Source organism: Myotis brandtii, unplaced genomic scaffold (genome assembly GCF_000412655.1).
Source record: "Myotis brandtii unplaced genomic scaffold, ASM41265v1 scaffold920, whole genome shotgun sequence".
In the NCBI taxonomy this organism is placed as follows: domain Eukaryota; kingdom Metazoa; phylum Chordata; class Mammalia; order Chiroptera; family Vespertilionidae; genus Myotis; species Myotis brandtii.
The window spans coordinates 1,235,000-1,254,779 of record NW_005371792.1 but is presented as its reverse complement, the minus strand read 5'-3'; the positions used below and the strand labels follow the sequence as shown (position 1 = coordinate 1,254,779).

General features: G+C 39.1%; 1 protein-coding gene across 1 annotated transcript in view; it reads right to left on the bottom strand.

Moving 5' to 3' along the window:
• The window catches only part of GUCY1A2 (guanylate cyclase 1, soluble, alpha 2), a 296,176-nt gene that overhangs the window by 271,055 nt on the left and 5,341 nt on the right, over positions 1-19,780 (bottom strand). The window contains exons 2-3 of the mRNA XM_014532888.1: positions 7,749-7,834; positions 7,426-7,510 (exon numbers count right to left, since the gene is read on the bottom strand). Of these exons, the coding sequence (XP_014388374.1) occupies positions 7,426-7,510; positions 7,749-7,834 (171 nt within the window). The remainder of the gene's footprint in view (positions 1-7,425; positions 7,511-7,748; positions 7,835-19,780) is intronic.

The following is a 19,780-nucleotide window of genomic DNA, read 5'->3' as shown; positions in this document are numbered from 1 at the left end:
AAAGGGGGTGGGGTGGGGGGGGGAAGGTGCAGTTAGAGAGAGCACCCATAGGAAAGAGAAGGAAGGGGAATCCTTTATGAAACATTGCATCTAATACTGTTCAGGGGGATATTGGCCCTCTGTCACATTGAGAAAGATTATTCCTAATGTAAGGAAAATTCTTCAACCACCTTTACTAAAAAGGGAGTCTTATAAACAGACGTGGAGTGCCACCTCTCATGCGCAAGGCCTCCCCTGCCATCAGACAGCTCTCTACAGTGCACTGAAGAATTTGGGATGAAAGTTGTTTTGCTTTGACTCTAACTGGATTAAAGCAAACTTTTAACCCGGAACCAGTTGGCTAAAAGTCATTAATTTTTTAAAAATATGAAAAAAAAAACTTTTGATTATGGCTTGGTTCCTCATGAACAGGTAAGAAAGTGCTGACCATGCAGACTTTGAGTAATCAGCCTCATTTCACAGTTATTGCTCAATGTAAATAATTGTCATCAGATGCCAACCAAAGAACCGTGGGCATTTTGTTTAGCCAGTCAGTGGCTGAGAGTCTGATTACCTCAGGACCATGACCAGCACAAATACTTGGAGTTTAAGGGTCTCAGATGCTGCCCAGCTCTGTTTCAACCTCTCTTAGAAGATAAAACTCGACGAGGGTCTAAAATAATAAGATTGAGTGTTGACTATAATCGGGTGATCCAAATGAATATGAAAGGTGCTTACCAGGCAGATGTTCGGCAGATAAGGACTGCCATGTCATCAGTGTTTATGATGCATGACTTTCCTAAGCTGAGGTACAGATAATCACACTTCTTTCAGGACAAAAACATGCAGGCAGCAGAACACTAGCACTACATGACATGGAAAGTCGTACCTTTTTTGTCACTTAACTCTGAGCACATCTCTTAATCTAGGTATTAATCCATCAAACAATAACTATTATATTACTTCCTTGTTTCTTCTAATAATAATTTGTTAGATATGTGTATGAATGGGTGTGCACAATTATATACAATCTATGAAGAGAAATATAGACCCTTATGCATGTAACGATTTCTATGATAATCATGACTTCTTTCATATTCAGAAAGCAAACTATGTACAAGTAACATCATTGCTCTTCCCAGACTCTGCAGCATAAGCTCAGATGTTGGCAGTGATGATGGCGTTTGTCAATCTGGTCATGGCCACCTCCATCATGGGAGCCTGGAGCATACAAACATGACAGTGGAAAGGCAAACTAGGTCAGCCTAGAGCCAGAGTCTGATGGAGAAAGAGACCTTTGTCATTTCTAACACAAGTCTGTGTTGTGTGGACTTATAGCACAGTCAGGAACTAAACAGTTGGTGAGAGGAGGTAAAATTCAAGAAAACCAACAAGAGGGATGGAGGGGATCAATGGGGGGGGGGGTAACATCTGTAAAACTTTCAACAATAAAGATAAATATTTTAAAACAAGAAAAAAAACCAACAGGATATTGCTACCACCCCTTAGCAAGTCACAAAGTAGGAAACATATGGGAAATGAAATAGGGAGCCTACCCTGAACAATGCTGTATATTGGGATGCAACAATTCATGGACATGTCGAGAGATATGTCAGAGTAGAAAGAACTTAGGACCTGAAACAGGAGAACGAGGCTCCAAAATGTATATGGTTACTAGCTTCTTGACTTTGGGCAAGTTACCCTTCCTCTCTGAGTTTTTGTTTCCTTATCTTTAAGTTGAGTTTATAATGAATCCTGGTCCTGCCACAGCATGCATTTCCTGGGTGAATCAGCGTGGGATAATGTGTATTTAAAACATGCTTGGTAAACTCCAAGCAGGTACCATTCAATGCCTGTGGCTCTTCTGCATGGAAAGTATAGGTCGGCACATCATTTTTTCACAGCCCTGAAGTGAGGAAAGTTAAAAAGAAAAATGCCTTACATTGTCAGGGGTTAAAGACAATATAGTTGGTGAAAGCCCCTGGTTTTTCAAAATTCTCTTCAAATCTGCTTACACTAAAAACTACTCAAAATAAGCCATCTATCATTTAAAAAAGGTCATTACAATGTGAATTGTTGTAGGGTTCATATTAGAACTCTGACAAAAGACATCCAAACTTGCTCATGTCAGAACCAAATGTTTACCTCTGTAGTATTTCTTGGCCATTTGTTTGTCTCATTGCCTAATGGAAAGTTAGTAGCTGGGAAAAGTGGACATGAAAGAACATGACTAAGAAGTGATATTGGGAACAGCTGCCTACAGAGGAAGGGAAATTTCTGGCACAGTATAGATTTTTCTCAAATTCTGTCTAGAATACTACACAGTTTTAAGTTTCTTGCTCTGCAATTCAGTTTTATAACTATCAGTTAACTGTTGACCCTCAGAAATCAGGTACACCCATTCACACCAAACAACAGGGAATTTTAGTGACATGATACTTAGGAACAAGGTACTGATTGGACATTATTCTCTTTTTTCTATTTTTAAAAGACATTTTCATTTTCTTGCATATATAAGGGCACTTAACGGAATTTCCCATGCAAACCTAGTACAGGGGCATCCAAAAGTGGCACAACGCATATTAATTCCTGAATTATGCATATAAGTAGCAAAATTTCAAGAATCTGCAAGCATTATAAAACATAAGGACAACATCAGTCTCATTTAGTCTTATGAGCCTTATTTAAAACTAGAGGCCTGGTGCACGGAATTCATGCACTGGGTGGGGGGGGGGTGTTTCCTCAGCCCAGCCTGCACCCTCTCACAGTCCTGGACCCCTCGCTTTATACTGCCCGCCTGCTCACTGCTCCTTACCACTCGGCTCGCTACTCCTTAGCACTGCCATGGAGGTGGGAGAGGTTCCCGTCACCACCACTGTGTTCGCCAGCTGTGAGCCAGCTTCTGGCTGAGTGGCGCTCCCACTGTGGGAGTGCACTGATCACCAGGGGGCAGCTCCTGCATTGAGCGTCTGCCCCCTGGTGGTCAGTGCGCATCATAGCGACTGGTCGTTCCGCCGTTCGGTCTATTTGCATATTAGGGTTTTATGATATAGGATGAACCCTAAGGAAGTAGTAACAGTTCTTTAGAACAACAGAAAATAGTTTATGATAAAAAAATTAATAATAAATATAATGCCACATAGTCAAAGGTGCTGTATATTATTTTGTTTATGTCTCCCAATATATCTGTGTTATTCCTACAGATCAAGAACATTAGCTAATTTATTATAGCTGCAGAGAGCTCCAGATGGCTGCCGGAGAAGCACCCAGACATAACCACTTCCATAAACTACCCATGTATGTCAGAGCCTTGTGGGCCAGACACCAGGTTTGATTTTAGGAGCACCAAGAGAGCTGTCTCCACCCCACTCACCCCCCAATCTTCTCCAAAACACTTATTTTCAACTCCTGCAGTTACTTAACATCAAAGGAGGTATGTTTCAAGAATAATTTAACAGGATAAAGTATTTAAAATGTACACTGTCCAAATTTGTCTGATGAGAGAGATTCAGCAGATTTTTATGTGGCATGAGGCTTTAATATAGGAATTAAGAAAGAAAGAGAGGGAGAGACTGAAAATAGGGACTATCAAAGGTAAATGGCCCCCACTTTACAATGTTTTCTCAATCTTAACCTATATCATATCAAGTTTAAACTAGTATAAAATGTTTTATATGCCTTTGCTTTCGCTTCTGTTACTCTGGAAGAGCAAAATAATAAACTTGGTTATTTTAGGTTTTTAAAATGTTTCCAGGCAGTTACATCTTGATTTGATTTATAAATCACATAAAACAGCTAAATTCCTTATCTAATGACCAAAGTTATTAGTCTGATATCATTTTAAAATTTATATTTGCAGACTCATTTTATAGCTTAACTGTGGTAACTTTTTTGTAGGCCCATATTTGAAAGTGACTTACTCATATGTATTCTTTGAAAAATGATTATATCTCTTGGGGGTAACCTGTAAGTAAAATTTTTTTCCAATTATATGTCCAACGGAATTGTTGATTTCTACAATTATCGTCATCATGATCATATATCCCATTGCTATAATCAAAATAATTTAATATCTATGTTAACTAGATAGTTGAGACCTAGACTGAACCCAATAGTCAAGAATGCTAGGCCGATAGTGAAAAATTACACTTACCATTTAATTTAGTCTCTTATTTCCTACATCTTTCCCAACTCCCATCCCAAGCATGCAGCTGAATCAGGAGAGAGCTACCCAAATGCTTAAAGAGCCAGGGAGCAGCCTCCCACACCAGAGTTCACTAGGTAGCCTCTTGCAAGCTACGGACAAATCCCATCCGATCCTCTTCCGCAGAAAAGTTAGGTCAGTACTTGACAAGCACACTTTTGGAAAAAGAATTTAATTCGGAACAAAATGAAAGACTGTTTTCTTTTAAACATATATATAATGGCAATAAATTAACAACACACACACACACACACACACACCAACACACACACATACAAAGAGTCTTTACAGCTTACAAAGTCAGGTCAACAAAGCTTTATTGATCTTTTATCAGAAGGAAACAATAAATTTCTCTTCTCTAGGCTGCGTGCTAGAAATTCCCTCATATCTGTCTGAAGCTTCAAATGGAATTACAATAGTCTGTAGCTAAAATTCACTCTTCCCCTCAGTCTTTGTTCCCTTACAATACAATCATCTTATTATCACTCCTTACAACAAATGCCTTTGAAGGCAGATTTCTTTATAAAGAGGTAAAACACATTTTCATTACTTGTGGCAAATTTTAAAAAGAGAAACAATGAGAGTAATTATGCCTACTCCAGGTTTCTATTAGATGACATTTTTAAATTGAGAATCCAATGGCATAATCATTTATCTTCTGCCCTATATAATCAATGATAGATAGATTTCAAAATGCTATTAAAATAAACTCAGGTTTATGTCTACAAGTACTATAAAAACACAATTTGTAAGCACCCCTGCATCATTTCATCCCTGAAACAAACAAACAAAACACACATAAATACCTTCAGTTGAAAATTAAGTATTTAGTAAGACAACATTAAAAAATCAAGATATATCTCTCATACACAAATTAGACCAATCACACAAGAAAAAATGAATTTGGAAGATAGAGTCAAGAATTTGAACAACAGCATTTCTACAGATATGTTTCTTGTTTGTTGAGGTCTACAAAAACACTGAGTTATTATAGGTTTCTCACTAATTTGCTATTGGGAAAATGTGAATTTTTCTTCCAAAAGTTCTTGCTTTCTCTTGGGAAGATTTTAACAAATGTTAAAATGTTAAAATCTTGTTAAAATCAAGACAGAGGTTAGAATCAAGATAAAATCTTTCTGAAATATCATTCCCAAAATGTTTGCAACAGAAATCATAAGAAAAAAATGGGGGAGGGGAGAGATTATAAGTATTTTCCCCATATAACTGAGACATCTCAAATTCTTGGCACAGAAAAGGACAGCAACAAATATCTGTTTAATGAACTAATGTTGAATTTTTTTAAAAAATATTGTTAGATCATGTAGGAAAAACTTATTTCCTCCTAGTATGTAATGTAAACTGACTGGTATAGATGCTTACAAGAATACTTAAGGAACATCCAGCACTTGGTTTTTAAATTCTGCAGATGACAACAGCCGTTTTCTGCTCCATAGACCTTGCATTATGGCTCAGTACACAGTAAAGTCAAGCGTGCATAGTGGGTGGATTATATATATATGACGAAGGAATAAAAATAATAGGACATAATGGGTTGTTTACATCTGTACATTCTGTTTTGTCTATTTTGTTTTTGTTACTACTGTTGCTTTTATTTTTCTGAAGTGCATTTGTATGTATCACCTTATCTGTTTCTGACACTATTTGTATAGTATAGTTAGAATAAATATCTTTATATTCACTCTAAATTTATTCATTTAATAATTATTGATCAACTACTATGTGCCAGGCACTAGCAGACTTGCCCGTGGCAGTAAATAAAATAGACGTAAATCCTTGCTTAATGAAATTAGGTAAAATTTACCCGGAAAAGGAAAGGGAGGGAGCCAAGAAGCTGCATTTGATTGTGTACATCCTGCTTGGCCTCACTTTACCTCCCACACCAACTTTCAACTGTGTAAAATATATTCCACATAACAACAAAGTGCAGTCCTGCCACTTGACTCCTAATGCCCCCGGAGCCCCTTCCATTAGTGACCTTTCCATCAGTGCAAAAGGGCTCTAACACTAAGCAAAGTCATATGGACACAGGGAGTGTAAGGCCAGGAGTCATGGCTTTAAAATAGACATCTCAAATTACCTTGCACACTGAGAGAGAGAAAGCTAATACAAAGCACAAATCAAAAACAGTTCCCTCCACATGGTGTTCCATTTATAAAGTCCTGTCTGTAGACGGGTCAGAGAAAACCTGAAGTTTTCAGACTGAGACAATCTAACAGCTATCTGCCGTGGAATATACAAATGAAAAATGTCCATTTTATAAGGGGATTGTAAAATGTTTGGCGGGTAAATGAATGACATGTCTGGCCTCATTTGACCTCCCTTTGTCAGCCCAGCTAGCATAGAGGAAAACCTGGAGAACGGTGAATAGCATGGCAATTTAAATTTCACAACCATTAGATATCAAAATTACTGACCCATCACTGAGATATACGGATAAAATCGAGACAAGACTATAATCAATTCGGTGTAAATAAAAACCAACCTCGCCCTAACCAGTTTGGCTCAGCGGATAGAGCGTTGGCCTGTGGACTGAAAGGTCCCAGGTTCGATTCCGATCAACGGCATGTACCTTGGTTGTGGGCACATCCCCAGTGGGGAGTGTGCAGGAGGCAGCTGATCGATGTTTCTCTCTCATCGATGTTTCTAACTCTCTATCCCTCTCCCTTCCTCTCTGTAAAAAAATCAATAAAATATATTTAAAAAAAACAAAACCAACCTCTGACAGCTGTCTTTGCCTTATACTCCTATGATGCCATAGGGCATTCCCCAGGTACAGAGAAAGCCATGAAAGAGTGACGCTGTATACCCTTGCCTTTCCCGGCACCTATTTTCATCCATCTCCAACTCTTCTCACTACTCTGTCAACCTTCAAACAATCTCCACCTTTTTAATAAATTTGGATGTGGCCTCAGAAGACCTGCCAAATATCTCTCTTACCTGTTATTGCCAAACACCTTGGATGAGAAATGTATGCCCATCATATCCTTTGTTGACTCATCATATATACCCTCTTTGAACCTTGTTAAGTAGTTTTCTACCTCAGATGCAGAATTGGCATTGCTTTCCTGAGGCCACCAGCAACCTCATTCATGCTGGGCTCGAGAGTGCCATCCTTAAATTGTCCTCATTATTTCCCAGATATCAACCACTACAGGCCTTGCTCCCAGCTTCTCTCCAGCCACCTCCCACCCTCACAAGCAAACCAAAAAGCATCCTGGTACCTGAATTCTTCTGGGTTCTCTATGTGCTAGTGTACTGCTTCTCAAGTCTCTGTTGTTCTTAGATTTCTCTCTTTCACTCTGAGAGCTTGTCAATTTTCAAGCTATTAGCTATTACTTCCACAAGCTCTTACCCCAACTCCAATCCCAAATTTTCAACAGTCTATTTAATGAGTGACTGCCTACCATGTGATGGGCACTGAGCTGAGGCTAGTGATCCAGTAATACTAAGCCCTCAGAGAACTCAAAGTCCAGAGCTGACCATGTGCACCTAAATTCACAAACTCCAAATTCAAGGTTATCATTATATTTCTTCCAAATGCCACCTTCTGGGTGCTGCCTTCTGCGCTTCTCTTAATGTCATGATGTTTCTCGAAATCACTACAGCAAGTTGGTTTCCCTGGGAAGCAGACTGAAAAGATTAGCATGCAGAAAGCTTTTTAGGAGGTGCTCTGGGGATCCATACCCAGGAAAGAGTATAGAAGAAGCAGAACTAGAAAGAGGGAGAAGTTGCCTGAGATGCAGCCTCAGTGAGGGCCTCAGCTGACCCTACATGGAGTTCTACTTCAGAGTTGGCTGAACTATTGCTTGCGGACAAGCCTTCAGATCCCCATGTTGATCAGTCACTGGAAGGGGTACGACCTTGGGCAAGGCAGCTCCCTTCAGTCCAGGCAACACATGGAAGAGACTGACAGTTGAGGGTGACAGCCAGTAGTATTCCCAGCATCTAGGTAAGTCATTCATTCCTAAAGGGGCATCTAGGCACTACAATGTCCACCACACTCACAGGGGTTTGAAACATATAATTCCACAAGAAGGAATACAGAGATTGGAGCTACACAGACCAAGATTCTAATCTTATCTCTATCACTCTTTAGCTGTGATCATAGGCAAGTTACTTGACTTCTCTGGCTCATAAAATTATTCTGAAAATCCAGTGACACATATTATAAAAACACTTAAATGCTGGGTCCATAGTACTTACCTAATATGTTATTTTTTCCTGCTCCCACCCTATGTGTCTGTGTTTTTTTAATTCTGCTCTTTCTTTTCCAAGTGCTAAGACTTCTCTCAAAATGACTCTACTTCATTCAGTCAATAAAGATGTATTAAGAACCTACCTCGAGCCAGGACTTTTCTAGGCACCACAAAGACCACTGTGAGCAACCCAGACAAGGTCCTGCTCGTGCAGAGCTTAAATTGCAGTGAGGGGAGACAGGTAATAGATAAGCAAGCTGGTAAATAGATACCGTCTGATGGTGAATGCTATGATGGAAACTAACAGTGATGTGAGAGAGAATAATTGGGGGGGAGGGTGATGAGATGACACTGAGCAGAAATCTAAACGCCACAAAAGGGCCAATCATATGGAAAACTGGAACAAGGGAGCATTTCTGGCACGGGGAATGGGACAAAAGTGAGGCAAGATAACACTTGCCCAGAGTGAGCAAGAAGAGTACTGTAGACCTGTGAGCGGAGGTTAGAGTGTCAGGAGGTGAGGTCAGAAAGGTAGGCTTTTGACACCTTATAGACCATGGGAAGGCATTACTCCTGCGTTACTGCTGTGGGTATTTAATGGAATACCATGTCTAGAGCACTTGGTTCCCTGCCTGGTACATGGTAAGGCTTGATAAATCAACACTCTTATCCTCCTCTTCCTCTTCCTCCTCCGCCTCATCATCATCATCATCATTACAGTTTCAACTGGTCTTTTTCTATACAGGCTCTTCCTTTGTCCACATGTCCTCCACATCATGCCAAATAAGGAAAGGTCAAGTTAGAACGAAGGGGAGAGACAGAAGGAGGGTTGAAATAGCCGTTCGACTCATTATGTGGTAATTTTTAAAATGTGATTTTACGTTGCTTAAAACCAAAAGGACCATATCCAATTTTTGTCTGAATGTCTACTTTGTGTGTTTAATGCATATGGAGTATATACTGAATGAATTGGTAAATCCTCATTTGCTAAATAAATGCTGTCCGAATGAACGCATGTGAGGAGTGACTGAGTGAATAAATAAGTAACCAGTAAAATCGCATCTGTTTTTAAGATTTCTGGGAAGAAATTTCTGAGAGATTTTATAATCCTAAGATGTTGCACACCCAAAAATGTTGAACATATTTTCCATGAAAAGCACAAGAATGCTAAACAAGAACTATAAAGGAAGGAAATATTTGGAGGTTTCCCCAAAGACTGTGGCTGGAGATAAAGTATCAGGAGATGTGATAACCAATATACAGATCTGTAGGATAACTGATAAGGGGTCAGAAAAAGGCACCAAAATTAATTGTTTACTGTATTCCAAATACTGTGCTATGCAGTATATTTTTAATCTTCATAATTCTATAAATTATTACCTTCATTTTATAGAAAAGAAACTGAGCCTCAGAGAGGCTTATCCAAGATTGCGCAAGATAGCACAGGAGTTAGTGTCTGACTCCAAAACCCGTTATTCTCCCAGAATGTAGAGAGGAAAGGAATCCTAACCAAGACCTTAGTCCTCAAGGAATCAGCATAGCAGCACAATGAAGAAATTAATAACAGTAAACACAATGTCTCTGATTCACTGTTCACATTTTTATTACATATTTACCCAGGAGTAAGAGATTAGTATGATTATATATGATTTCAGAGACGGGGAAACAAAGACAGGAAAGTTATTTCCCCAAAGTCAAATTAAAACAAAAATCAGAATGCGACATTTATTGAACTGCAGCATCTGCCCCCATCCTGCGCGCACACACATATACGAATGAGTATTTTTCAAGAAAACAAGGCAATCACATTAACCAAATTATGCACAGATCTCTAAAAGTTGTTTTAAGCTTTTTGTTAAAATCCACTCCTAATTTGCCTCCCTCTGCCTAAGAGACTCCCTGGTAGAGTATTAGTAATCAAGTATGCACATTAACTCTTTCAGACCACCAGAACCATGTAGTTCCTCAGTGTTTCTATGTAGAAAAAAAATTCCCACTATGTAGCATTTGATTATCTAAAACACTCCACTTACTAGGATGTCCACACACCTATAGCCCAGTGATAGCTAAGACTCATAATAATGACACTGCATCACTGACACACACAGGAGAGACTTTGGGATGATCAAACACTGATTCACAAACTGAAAAGTGCTTAACTCTTAAATGTATTTTATTGGATTTCATCTACTCACAAATTGATACTGCACATGTGAGATAGTATACTTTGTCAGAATGTCTGATTAACCAGAACGACTTTTTACCATTTTGGATAAGAAAATATCACAATAGGAAATGTTTTGGTAGCCACCTATTACTCGAATCCCATAGGCTCCTTTATGTTCAAGAAGCAATGTACTACCATATCTGAGCCAAGGAAACTCATTGTGTAACAACTAAGGCCCATAAATAATGCATTGAATGATATAACTGAGTAGCCTTAATTTTTCAAGGCTCAGTTCTAACTTTGAAAACATAACGTAAATACTAATCAAGAAATTTGCATTGAGTTTCTCAAAAACTAACTAATAACCAGTTATCGATTCTGATTTGGCGGAAGAGGGTGGCCTGGGGGGTCAATTAGCTATTCTAGGAGCATTAACTGAATAGTGAAAGAGTAAGACCCAGATATACATTAAATAAGCTTAATGTCAAATCTGTGTGCAACACAGGAAGGCTAGAAATGCTTTCGAATATTACAGTCTGCTTCATTTGACATTCACTCTCATTATTTCCCAAGACATCATCCACTGCTCCAATGGATTTCCCCCCAAACACCTGAAGTTCAAGCTGACAGACAGGCCATTTAATATACAATGAATACCTTCAGCACTTTATACCTCTCCAAGTCATACTCATCCTCTCAGACTAGGCTACAAATTAATTATCTCCAACCTCAATTGGGCCCTCAAAAAAATACCTAATGATACTTCTACCTGTTCCTGGTCACTATTCCTCCCCATTTCTTAAAGCAACAATTTCTAATTTTATCACTGTTCCCAAGGACTCCATCCCTCCAACACCATTATTATGTCTATAATGATTACTGTAGGATAAATATGTGGATGTGCTGGTTTGTTGAGATTCTTATTTAATATAATGTTTGATAACAAAGATTTCTTATACATTGAACTAATAATGAACAAAACAGCATGGTATAGATACCATCTCCATATCTTCCAGAGATACACATCTGATCTTTAAGAGCTAGAATGCACTGTCAGCACATATGCTTCCCCAAATAGTTACTATGACTACAAGCATTTTAAGATAATCATGGTTACCAAAGTTAGAGATAACTGGCATAAAATCTAGAGATTATTGTGAAGCTCCAATAAAAGACTCAACATGAGAGGATTTTCAAAACCTGAAGCATTTTAAAAAATAATTTTACAACTATATTTACTCTTATTTGTGTCTAAGAAAAAGATACAAATAGAACAGTTAAAATAGTCAACTAAATATGTCAGCACAAAATCATCATAGCCTACAAAGAATTACTAATATATCACAAGCTACACAAGGATTTTTTCACTCATTTATTCATTCTCCTAACAAGCATGTATTGAGTGCCTTTATAAATCAGACTTTTTACTAGATATAGACATGCATAAATCTGTCTTAAGGAGGCAGAATAAACCAAAATCACAGTACAACACAAGTCCTAATACAGACATGTGGGCAATAACAGTATTCTATAGGGGAAACTGCAGTGAGAGAAAACAGAATGGGTGTGTGTGTGTGTGTGTGTGTGTTGTGCACAAAACTAATCAGAAAAACCATTCTTCCCCGATATTAAATTGGAGAGTTCATGCATGAAGAAGCATAGGCATAAAGCAACAAGGAATGTAAGCATGTTTTTGACATTTTTAATTACTCTATTGGGCACAGCAGAGTCACACGTAGCAAATATAGTACAGTGAATAGAAAAGGAGTCAATCAGACTTCAAGGACTTGCAACTAAGGTACCACCAGGACTTCCACGCAGACGGCCTCCTCTCATGATAGACTGGTTCCAGAGTTCTCTGCAAATGCAAACTCTTCAAATGTCGGCTCACCATTTATTTGGAGAGTTCAACTTATCCACTGAATGAGAGAAAGACTAACTGGCTAAGGATGTAGAGATGAGTAGCTGGTATTATATTTTAGTAAGGTTTGATAGGTAGCTCTATTCACCTAATATCCGAATCCCCTACTGCTTCCTTTCTAGTAAAAAAAAAAATATTTTCCTGGCATCCAGATCTGTTTCTTTCTCCCTTCACCTTTTAAAGAAATTTTTTGTAGGCATGTGAACAAGTTATTGCTTCAGGATGAACCAGTAGATGGAGCATTTGAGAAATGTTGTATGGGTAACACTCTGAAAAACACAAAGGCTGGTGGTCCTGTCACAGGATCCTCAAGAAAACCCTTCTCCCTTCTCCTCTGCCCTCCTCCACATTTTCTAATAGTTTATTTGAAGGGGCCCTAGCACACTAAGCAATGGCATGTGACCTTGAATGTAAACTTAGGGGAGCTAACAAAGTGTCTTCAGGAAAAACAGCCACAGAGTCCACAAGTAATTAAAACCACAAACCACGACACCCCAAACTCCTCTGCCACACAACCAACACGATTATTTTGAACACAAAGGACACAACCATAGGATGTAGCTCCAAGTCACCACTTTTATTCTGTCCCTATTAACACAAAAATTCACCTGGATCTAGTCACCTCAAAGGAGTCGTGTCCAGGATCATTCTTTCCAAAAAATCAGTCTGCAGAGCTCACTGTCGACTGGAGTCTAGATCAGTGAAGGTGTGGAATCCAGTCCTTGAGGTATAGCTGTGGGGTCCTAGCTATCAGGTGGTCTTTTGTTTAAACTATAAAGTCCAAGTCCCTCCCCTCCCTCCTCCTCAGAGCTATCAAACCAGACCTGCTGAGGGGCCCAGGAGTCTGATTCTAACCATTTTCTTCAGGTGTTTTTATGTTCACTAGAGTTGGATAACCACTACTTAAATGAAGAACTGTTTAATAAGTCTCAAATCCAGCCTGTATTAGGAAGTGACTTCCTCACTGTTGTTTTCATAAGAATGTTCACTCTTTCTCAACTCTTCACCACAGCCCCACAAGTCTCCAGCTTCTGGGATATTTGCAGTTCCCCTACTTCCTAAATCACTCTAAGCTGGACTTTGCAATGTTATGAGGTGCTCTGAGCTTACAGTACATAATTCTAGATCTTCAGATTCTGTCCTGAAGTGAGTTTTGAGGAGCAAGACTGTCATTCCATCTCCTAGCAATGCTTTTTTTGGCAACAGTAGCCCACTTGCTGACAAACATTTCCCTCTCATTTGAGAGAGAATTGTGCAGACACTATAAGCAGACTGGAGACTGGAGGAGATTGAAGGAATCATTTCTTGTACCTAACTTCTTAAAATATAAATGGGCCACCTAACGAAAACCAGGAGGAGGATACTACCCCATCTGCTTGTTAGCACAGCTGCATTCTGAAGGTTTGCTTTAAATGGCAGGTGTAAGCCGAAACCGGTTTGGCTCAGTGGATAGAGTGTCGGCCTGCGGACTGAGGGGTCCCAGGTTCGATTCCGGTCAAGGGCATGTACCTGGGTTGCGGGCACATCCCCAGTAGGGGATGTGCAGGAGGCGGCTGATCGATGTTTCTCTCTCATCGATGTTTCTGACTCTCTATCTCTCTCCCTTTCTCTCTGTAAAAAATCAATAAAATATATATTTAAAAAAAAATAAAAATAAAAAAATAAATGGCAGGTGTAAGAAGACGATTAAACAAAAACATCCATTCATCTATTCTAAGCATTTTATTGATTACCCATTAGGTACTATGCTAAATTATCTCTCTATATAAAAGCCTAATATGCAAAGTGTCCCCTCAGGCATTCAATGGCTCACTATGACATGCGTTGACCACCAGGGAGCGGTGCAGAACGAAGGAAGGCCCTGGCTGACAGCTGGAAGGCCCCAATCAGCCCTGATCACCAGCAAGGCCTAGGGCCCCTTCCAGTGCATGAATTTCATGCACCAGGCCTCTAGTATGACATAACTGTTAAGAGTGTTGAGGTTAAAGTCAGGATTTAAAAATAGGAACTTTAAAGTTTGAGCTACGTCACTGGCTCATGTAATAAGCAAGGGCCTACAAAGAAAACTTAGTCACCAGAAAGGCCTTGCAAATATTTTCCCTGCCTATGCACTTCATTTTTTTTTCTTTCTAGAAGTGTGTGAAGTTCCAAAAGGTATCATTCTACCTTCTCCCTAAACTCATGGGTGAAGAATGCATACATCTGGAAATAATGCATTTATTTTACTATCATATTCAATAAAATATGTATTTTTTTTAATTTTACCTTAATTTCCATATGACAGAAACAACAGGACAAAGCAAAGGTGAATGAAAAGAGCAACGATGATACTGAGGAGAAAAGACATAATAGCACTCGAACACACTTCCCACACAACTCAGAGTCCTTCAAGGTAGATCAATTATAAACTAACTAATAGTTGTGGATGTTATTTTCCCATTGTCAAAATTTAGCTTTAAAATGAAGATCTAACAATTGAACTGGTAGCCAAACAAGACTAGATCACTGTACACAAAACATAAATGCCATTAGCAGGGTAATTGTTACATCTCACCGCCTAAACCTTTGAACACGTGTACAAATTAGTTTGAATGCAATGAATGAAGAACATTTGACATTCTCAGGCAAATGAAATAAGCAATTTCTCTTTCACCTATTTTTTTTCTAATTTAAAAACATTTTTTTGTGAAATAACCTACATTCTACCAAATATGTATATCCTTGTATGTATTCTTATAAAACTTGTAAAAGTGGTTTCCATATTGTCACAAAGCACTCTGCAGTTTGACAGAAATGTTCAAATCTGCAATGATTACATACACACAGGAGTCATAGCCAGGGAGCCGAAAGGGACGCCAGTACTAATTTTTTAATGGATTGACTGGCTAATGCCAACAAAATAAACTCCTTCTTCTTACGTTTTGTTCTTTCTTGGGTACATGACATCCGTTAACCTATGAACTCTTTCAAAGATTACTAGCAAGTAAATTATTGAGAGAGAAGACATTTTTAGATCATTTGGAGGCATTCAAATTTGGTTGAAAGTAATGGATCTCAGCCCAAAACTATCATGTATTGAGTTCGAGGAGTTTAAAAAAAAAAAAAAAACATTGCTCCTTCGTTCACAACAAATCTACAAGATTGTTATTATTCCTATTTCACAGACTAGGAAAGCAAGGCTCTAAGAAGATAAGAGTTGGTTTTCACAGGCGCTCACATTTAGAAAAGGGCTCAGCAGGGAGTTATTCAAACCCCTGACAAACTCTGAGCCTTATTCTTTCACCTCTGCCACTTTCTTTCTCCAGGATCAGGGATGCAGTAGGGAAAGCAACAAATGGTCCGTAAATTCTGATTTCAGATTACAGTATCTATTTTTTACAAATGTGAGAACATTAAATTACTGGAACACATTCTCTCTAATTTTCTAATTGCAAAGAATCTGTTACTCAAACTCTGTTAGCTAAATGGAGCCCAGATTTTAAAAACTTCAATTAAGATAAAATTTATCACATGTCCCACCTCAAAACATATTTCATATATTTTTCAAAATTTATCAAATATCCCACCTCACAAATATATTTCATATATTTTCCGTTATTTACATGCCAGTTACACCCACACTCTCAAGGCTTTTTTAATAGTTTACACATGTCAGAAAGCTACTAGTATTCAATTTCAGGGGAGGCTACATATGTATTTTTATGTCCTTTCACTTTTTCACAGGCTTGCATCAATATAATACCTTTCCAAAAATAGTGAAACCATTTTTCCCTTTTTGCTGCTTGAATCCAGCCTTCCCTTCAGTTTTCTCTTTGCTCACTGTTCTCTCATTTCCTTGGACTATTCCCTGTCAGTAGCTTTCTTCCCCTTAGTTGTCATCCTTCCAGTTCTGTCACTTTTCTTCCTGCCATTCTGCTCTGTAACTTCTGAAGTCTTCAAAGCCACCTGCAATGTTGTAACAGCCAGTCGTCCTCTGACAAGAAAACTAGGGGAGCTAGCCCTCCAGTTGGTCCCAATATCTTCACTGACAGGCTGACACCAGCAAACCCAAGACCGATGTCAGAGAGAAAGGGTTCTCCGCAACTCTCATTTATAAGAATAAAATCGAAATAAATGGGTTACTAAATCCACCCATGACGTATAATCCCCAGCTGTTTCTCCACATGTGTTCCCAGGTAAATGACTTCAAGACAAATAACAGAATAGGTGATTTATGCACCTGCAGTCGGGACTTTAGGGTTGTTTTTATGGTTATGGCTGCACTCCACAGATTCACAGTAAACAAAACTACCCAAAGTGGATGATAAGTAAACCTTATCCTAGACATCCCCAGGACAACTGGAGTTCTTGTGATTTCCCTCAATACAGTTTCATTAAAATAAAGGCTATAGTTAAAGAAGTCGCATGAGGTCAAAGACTGGGAATTTCTTTTCCTGGCTATTGTATTGCCCGCGCTTTGCACAATACTTGCCACATAGTAGGTCCTCCAATATCGTTTAACAATTGGGTGGAATAAATATGGCTTTGATGCTCCTACTTAAGAAAGTAATCTATTTCCCTCAAAAATTTAAAACTCATAATATGTGCTTATTTTTCTTTTATATGTCATTATGGCAGTTTATCAAAAGTTTGATAATACATTATATGTCTCTGTATATATACCTTCTCATTTGTAAGGTATTATACTTACAATCCCAGAATAAGGAGGGACCCTAAGTATAATACCTTACAAATGAGAAGGATCCTAGAGAGTTAAAATGATATGGATGGAGCTATAAAAAATATTTAGTTGTCCAAGGCACAAGGAATGAAAATCAGGTCTCCCAAATTCCTGAATTTTTTTAAATTTCATCAATTCAATTTACTTTTTATTATTAAACTGGTATAATGTGTTATAATCTTTAAGTCCAACATCAATGTATCTAAAAATGACTTTAAAGTATCAAAAACCAGACTTTGAATATCCCATTGATCAAACAACTAGTTTAATTAGTGGACAATATGCTAGTATTTATTAAAATCATTCCATTTTCCTACTTGCAAATTATTATGAATGAGTAATAAATCTCCAGTGGACAACATTCCATGATGAAGCCACAACGGAGAAGAGAGCTTCCATAGCAAATATAGTTTTTCCCGAAGTATATTGTGACAAATGCAAGACAGCTCATAACAATCAAAACAACCAGAAATAAAAGCCAGGACATACACTGTTTCCTCAAGTGTTTTCAGAGAAGTTTAGACTCCTGACAATGTAAGAGAATGAATCTACTAGAACTTTTTGAAGCGATGTTCTAGCTCACCAAATAACAGAAAACGGGGTGTGGGGAGGCAACCACAGAAACAAGTTACTGCTTTAAAATATAACCTCTGTTTTCTTTGTGTTACTAAGTCTATTGGCAACATGGTTAGCCAATGAGATTTATTTATACATATACTATGATGTGGAAAATGTTTACGCTATGTTCACCAGTGTGTTCTCAGCTTTCAAAATGGAGAAGATTTACAGCATGGAAAATACATATAGCTGTTGCATTGATTAGATCGCCATGATAATTTTCAAATTTCTTACCCTAAAAACCATTACCTGGTGCATTCCTTTTATCCGGCAGAAAGCCAGTGTCATTCAAATTTTACTTATAAAGGTAAAAATCAGAGAGTATTTCCTCCCTCTTGTTCCTGTAGTAAACCCTGTGTTCTGTTACTTTTATCTACTCCTCACGTAGATTAAATTAGCGTTACCAAGGGCACTGCCATTGCTTGTTTACATATTTGTAAATTCTGATTCTTAAGTAAAAAGAAAACTCCAAGACTATTTAAGAAAAATACCCCCAAAACTAACCATTGCCTTTAGTAAAATCATTGTATTCAGATATGGATCTATTGTACTAAAGATTTAGTATATGGCAGAAATGTTGCTTTAGATATTTACACAAAGCTACAGATGCACAAGATCGCTGGGCTCCTTTAATAAAGACTTAGGTTCAACAACATCAAATAGTTCCTAAAATTACACTTTCTGGGAGATACTTGCAGTAAAGAGCAGCAAGCAGCAGCCAACCCATTTTGAGATTTGTTTCCTAAGTTATCATGATGAATGAATCATATGGGAGAGGTGAATGAGGGGAAAACATAAAGAAAAGAAAGATGACCAAAGAGTGGTGTCACGGTTCAAGGAAAAGATCATGCCCCATTAATGCCAGGGCCACCGGGATATTTGCAGGACTACCATCAGCTGCAAGAGGACTTTCACAAGGAGACTCAAGAGAAGTCGAACAAGATCAAAGTTCGGTTTCATTGTGGAAACTTCAGAGAAGTGGAAGTCTCAAGGAAGAGTAGGTCAAAGTGCTGTCAGGAGTTGAAGTCCTAGTGTCCAAGGTCAGGGTGGGAATGAAAGGTGGATGGGGCTTTCACACTGCATCTTTTTCTGGTTCTGTCTGCAATGGGGTGAATTCCTTCCAAGCAGAGGTCGCACAGAGGGAAAGACTAAAACACAGGTCTGGCGTTCCTGCAACTGGGCCACGCCAAGGGTGGCTGACATGGCTGAGCAGGACTGAGCAGAACTGCTCTGGAAGGATGCCTGGAACCAGGGGAGCCTGGCACACCTGGAACTGCTGATACAGTCATCCCTGAGAGAGCACTAGTTCCGAGGGCTAGGAAGGCATTTGCTCGCTCCACAGATATGTATGAAGGTCTTAAGATAAGGAAGGTACGGGAAAAAAAAAATGAGTGAAAAAGCCCTGGAGAAGTCAGGGGAAACAGAGAGAAGGTGTGAGGCACAGGTGCAATACTAGGGAGGTTTAGAAAACCAGACACCAGAGTTGCCCAGAGAAGAAGGTTGAGCTAGTCGTGCTCAGTGAATAAGGAAAAAAAAGTCTGTGGGGTGGGGGGAAAGAAATGAGAGGGGGTTTTGTTTTTGTTTTCATCACAAGGCAACTCAACAAGTATCTGACAGCCAGTGCCTGAAGACTGGGGAAAAGGGATGCGTCCCAGAATGCAGATAGCCCGTGGAATTCAGAGATGTCAGCGGAGGTCAGGCCAAGAACAAGAGTGTGGGAAAAGGGAGAGGAAGAGTTTCCTGGAAGGGGCAGGCGCCCCTTGGGGACAGCAGAGATGAAGGGCCTGGGAATGGGATCTGCGGGCACAGTGTCTGGGAAAGTTTGGGAGGAAGAAAACAGGTGGGTGCGAAGGAGCCCCGGGCCGTCAGGGTGCACGAGGGTGAGAGGCTGCGGTGGGCGGGCAGGCCCCCGAGTCCGGAGACCCCGAGAGCGAGGTCTCACTCCTTTGGCCTG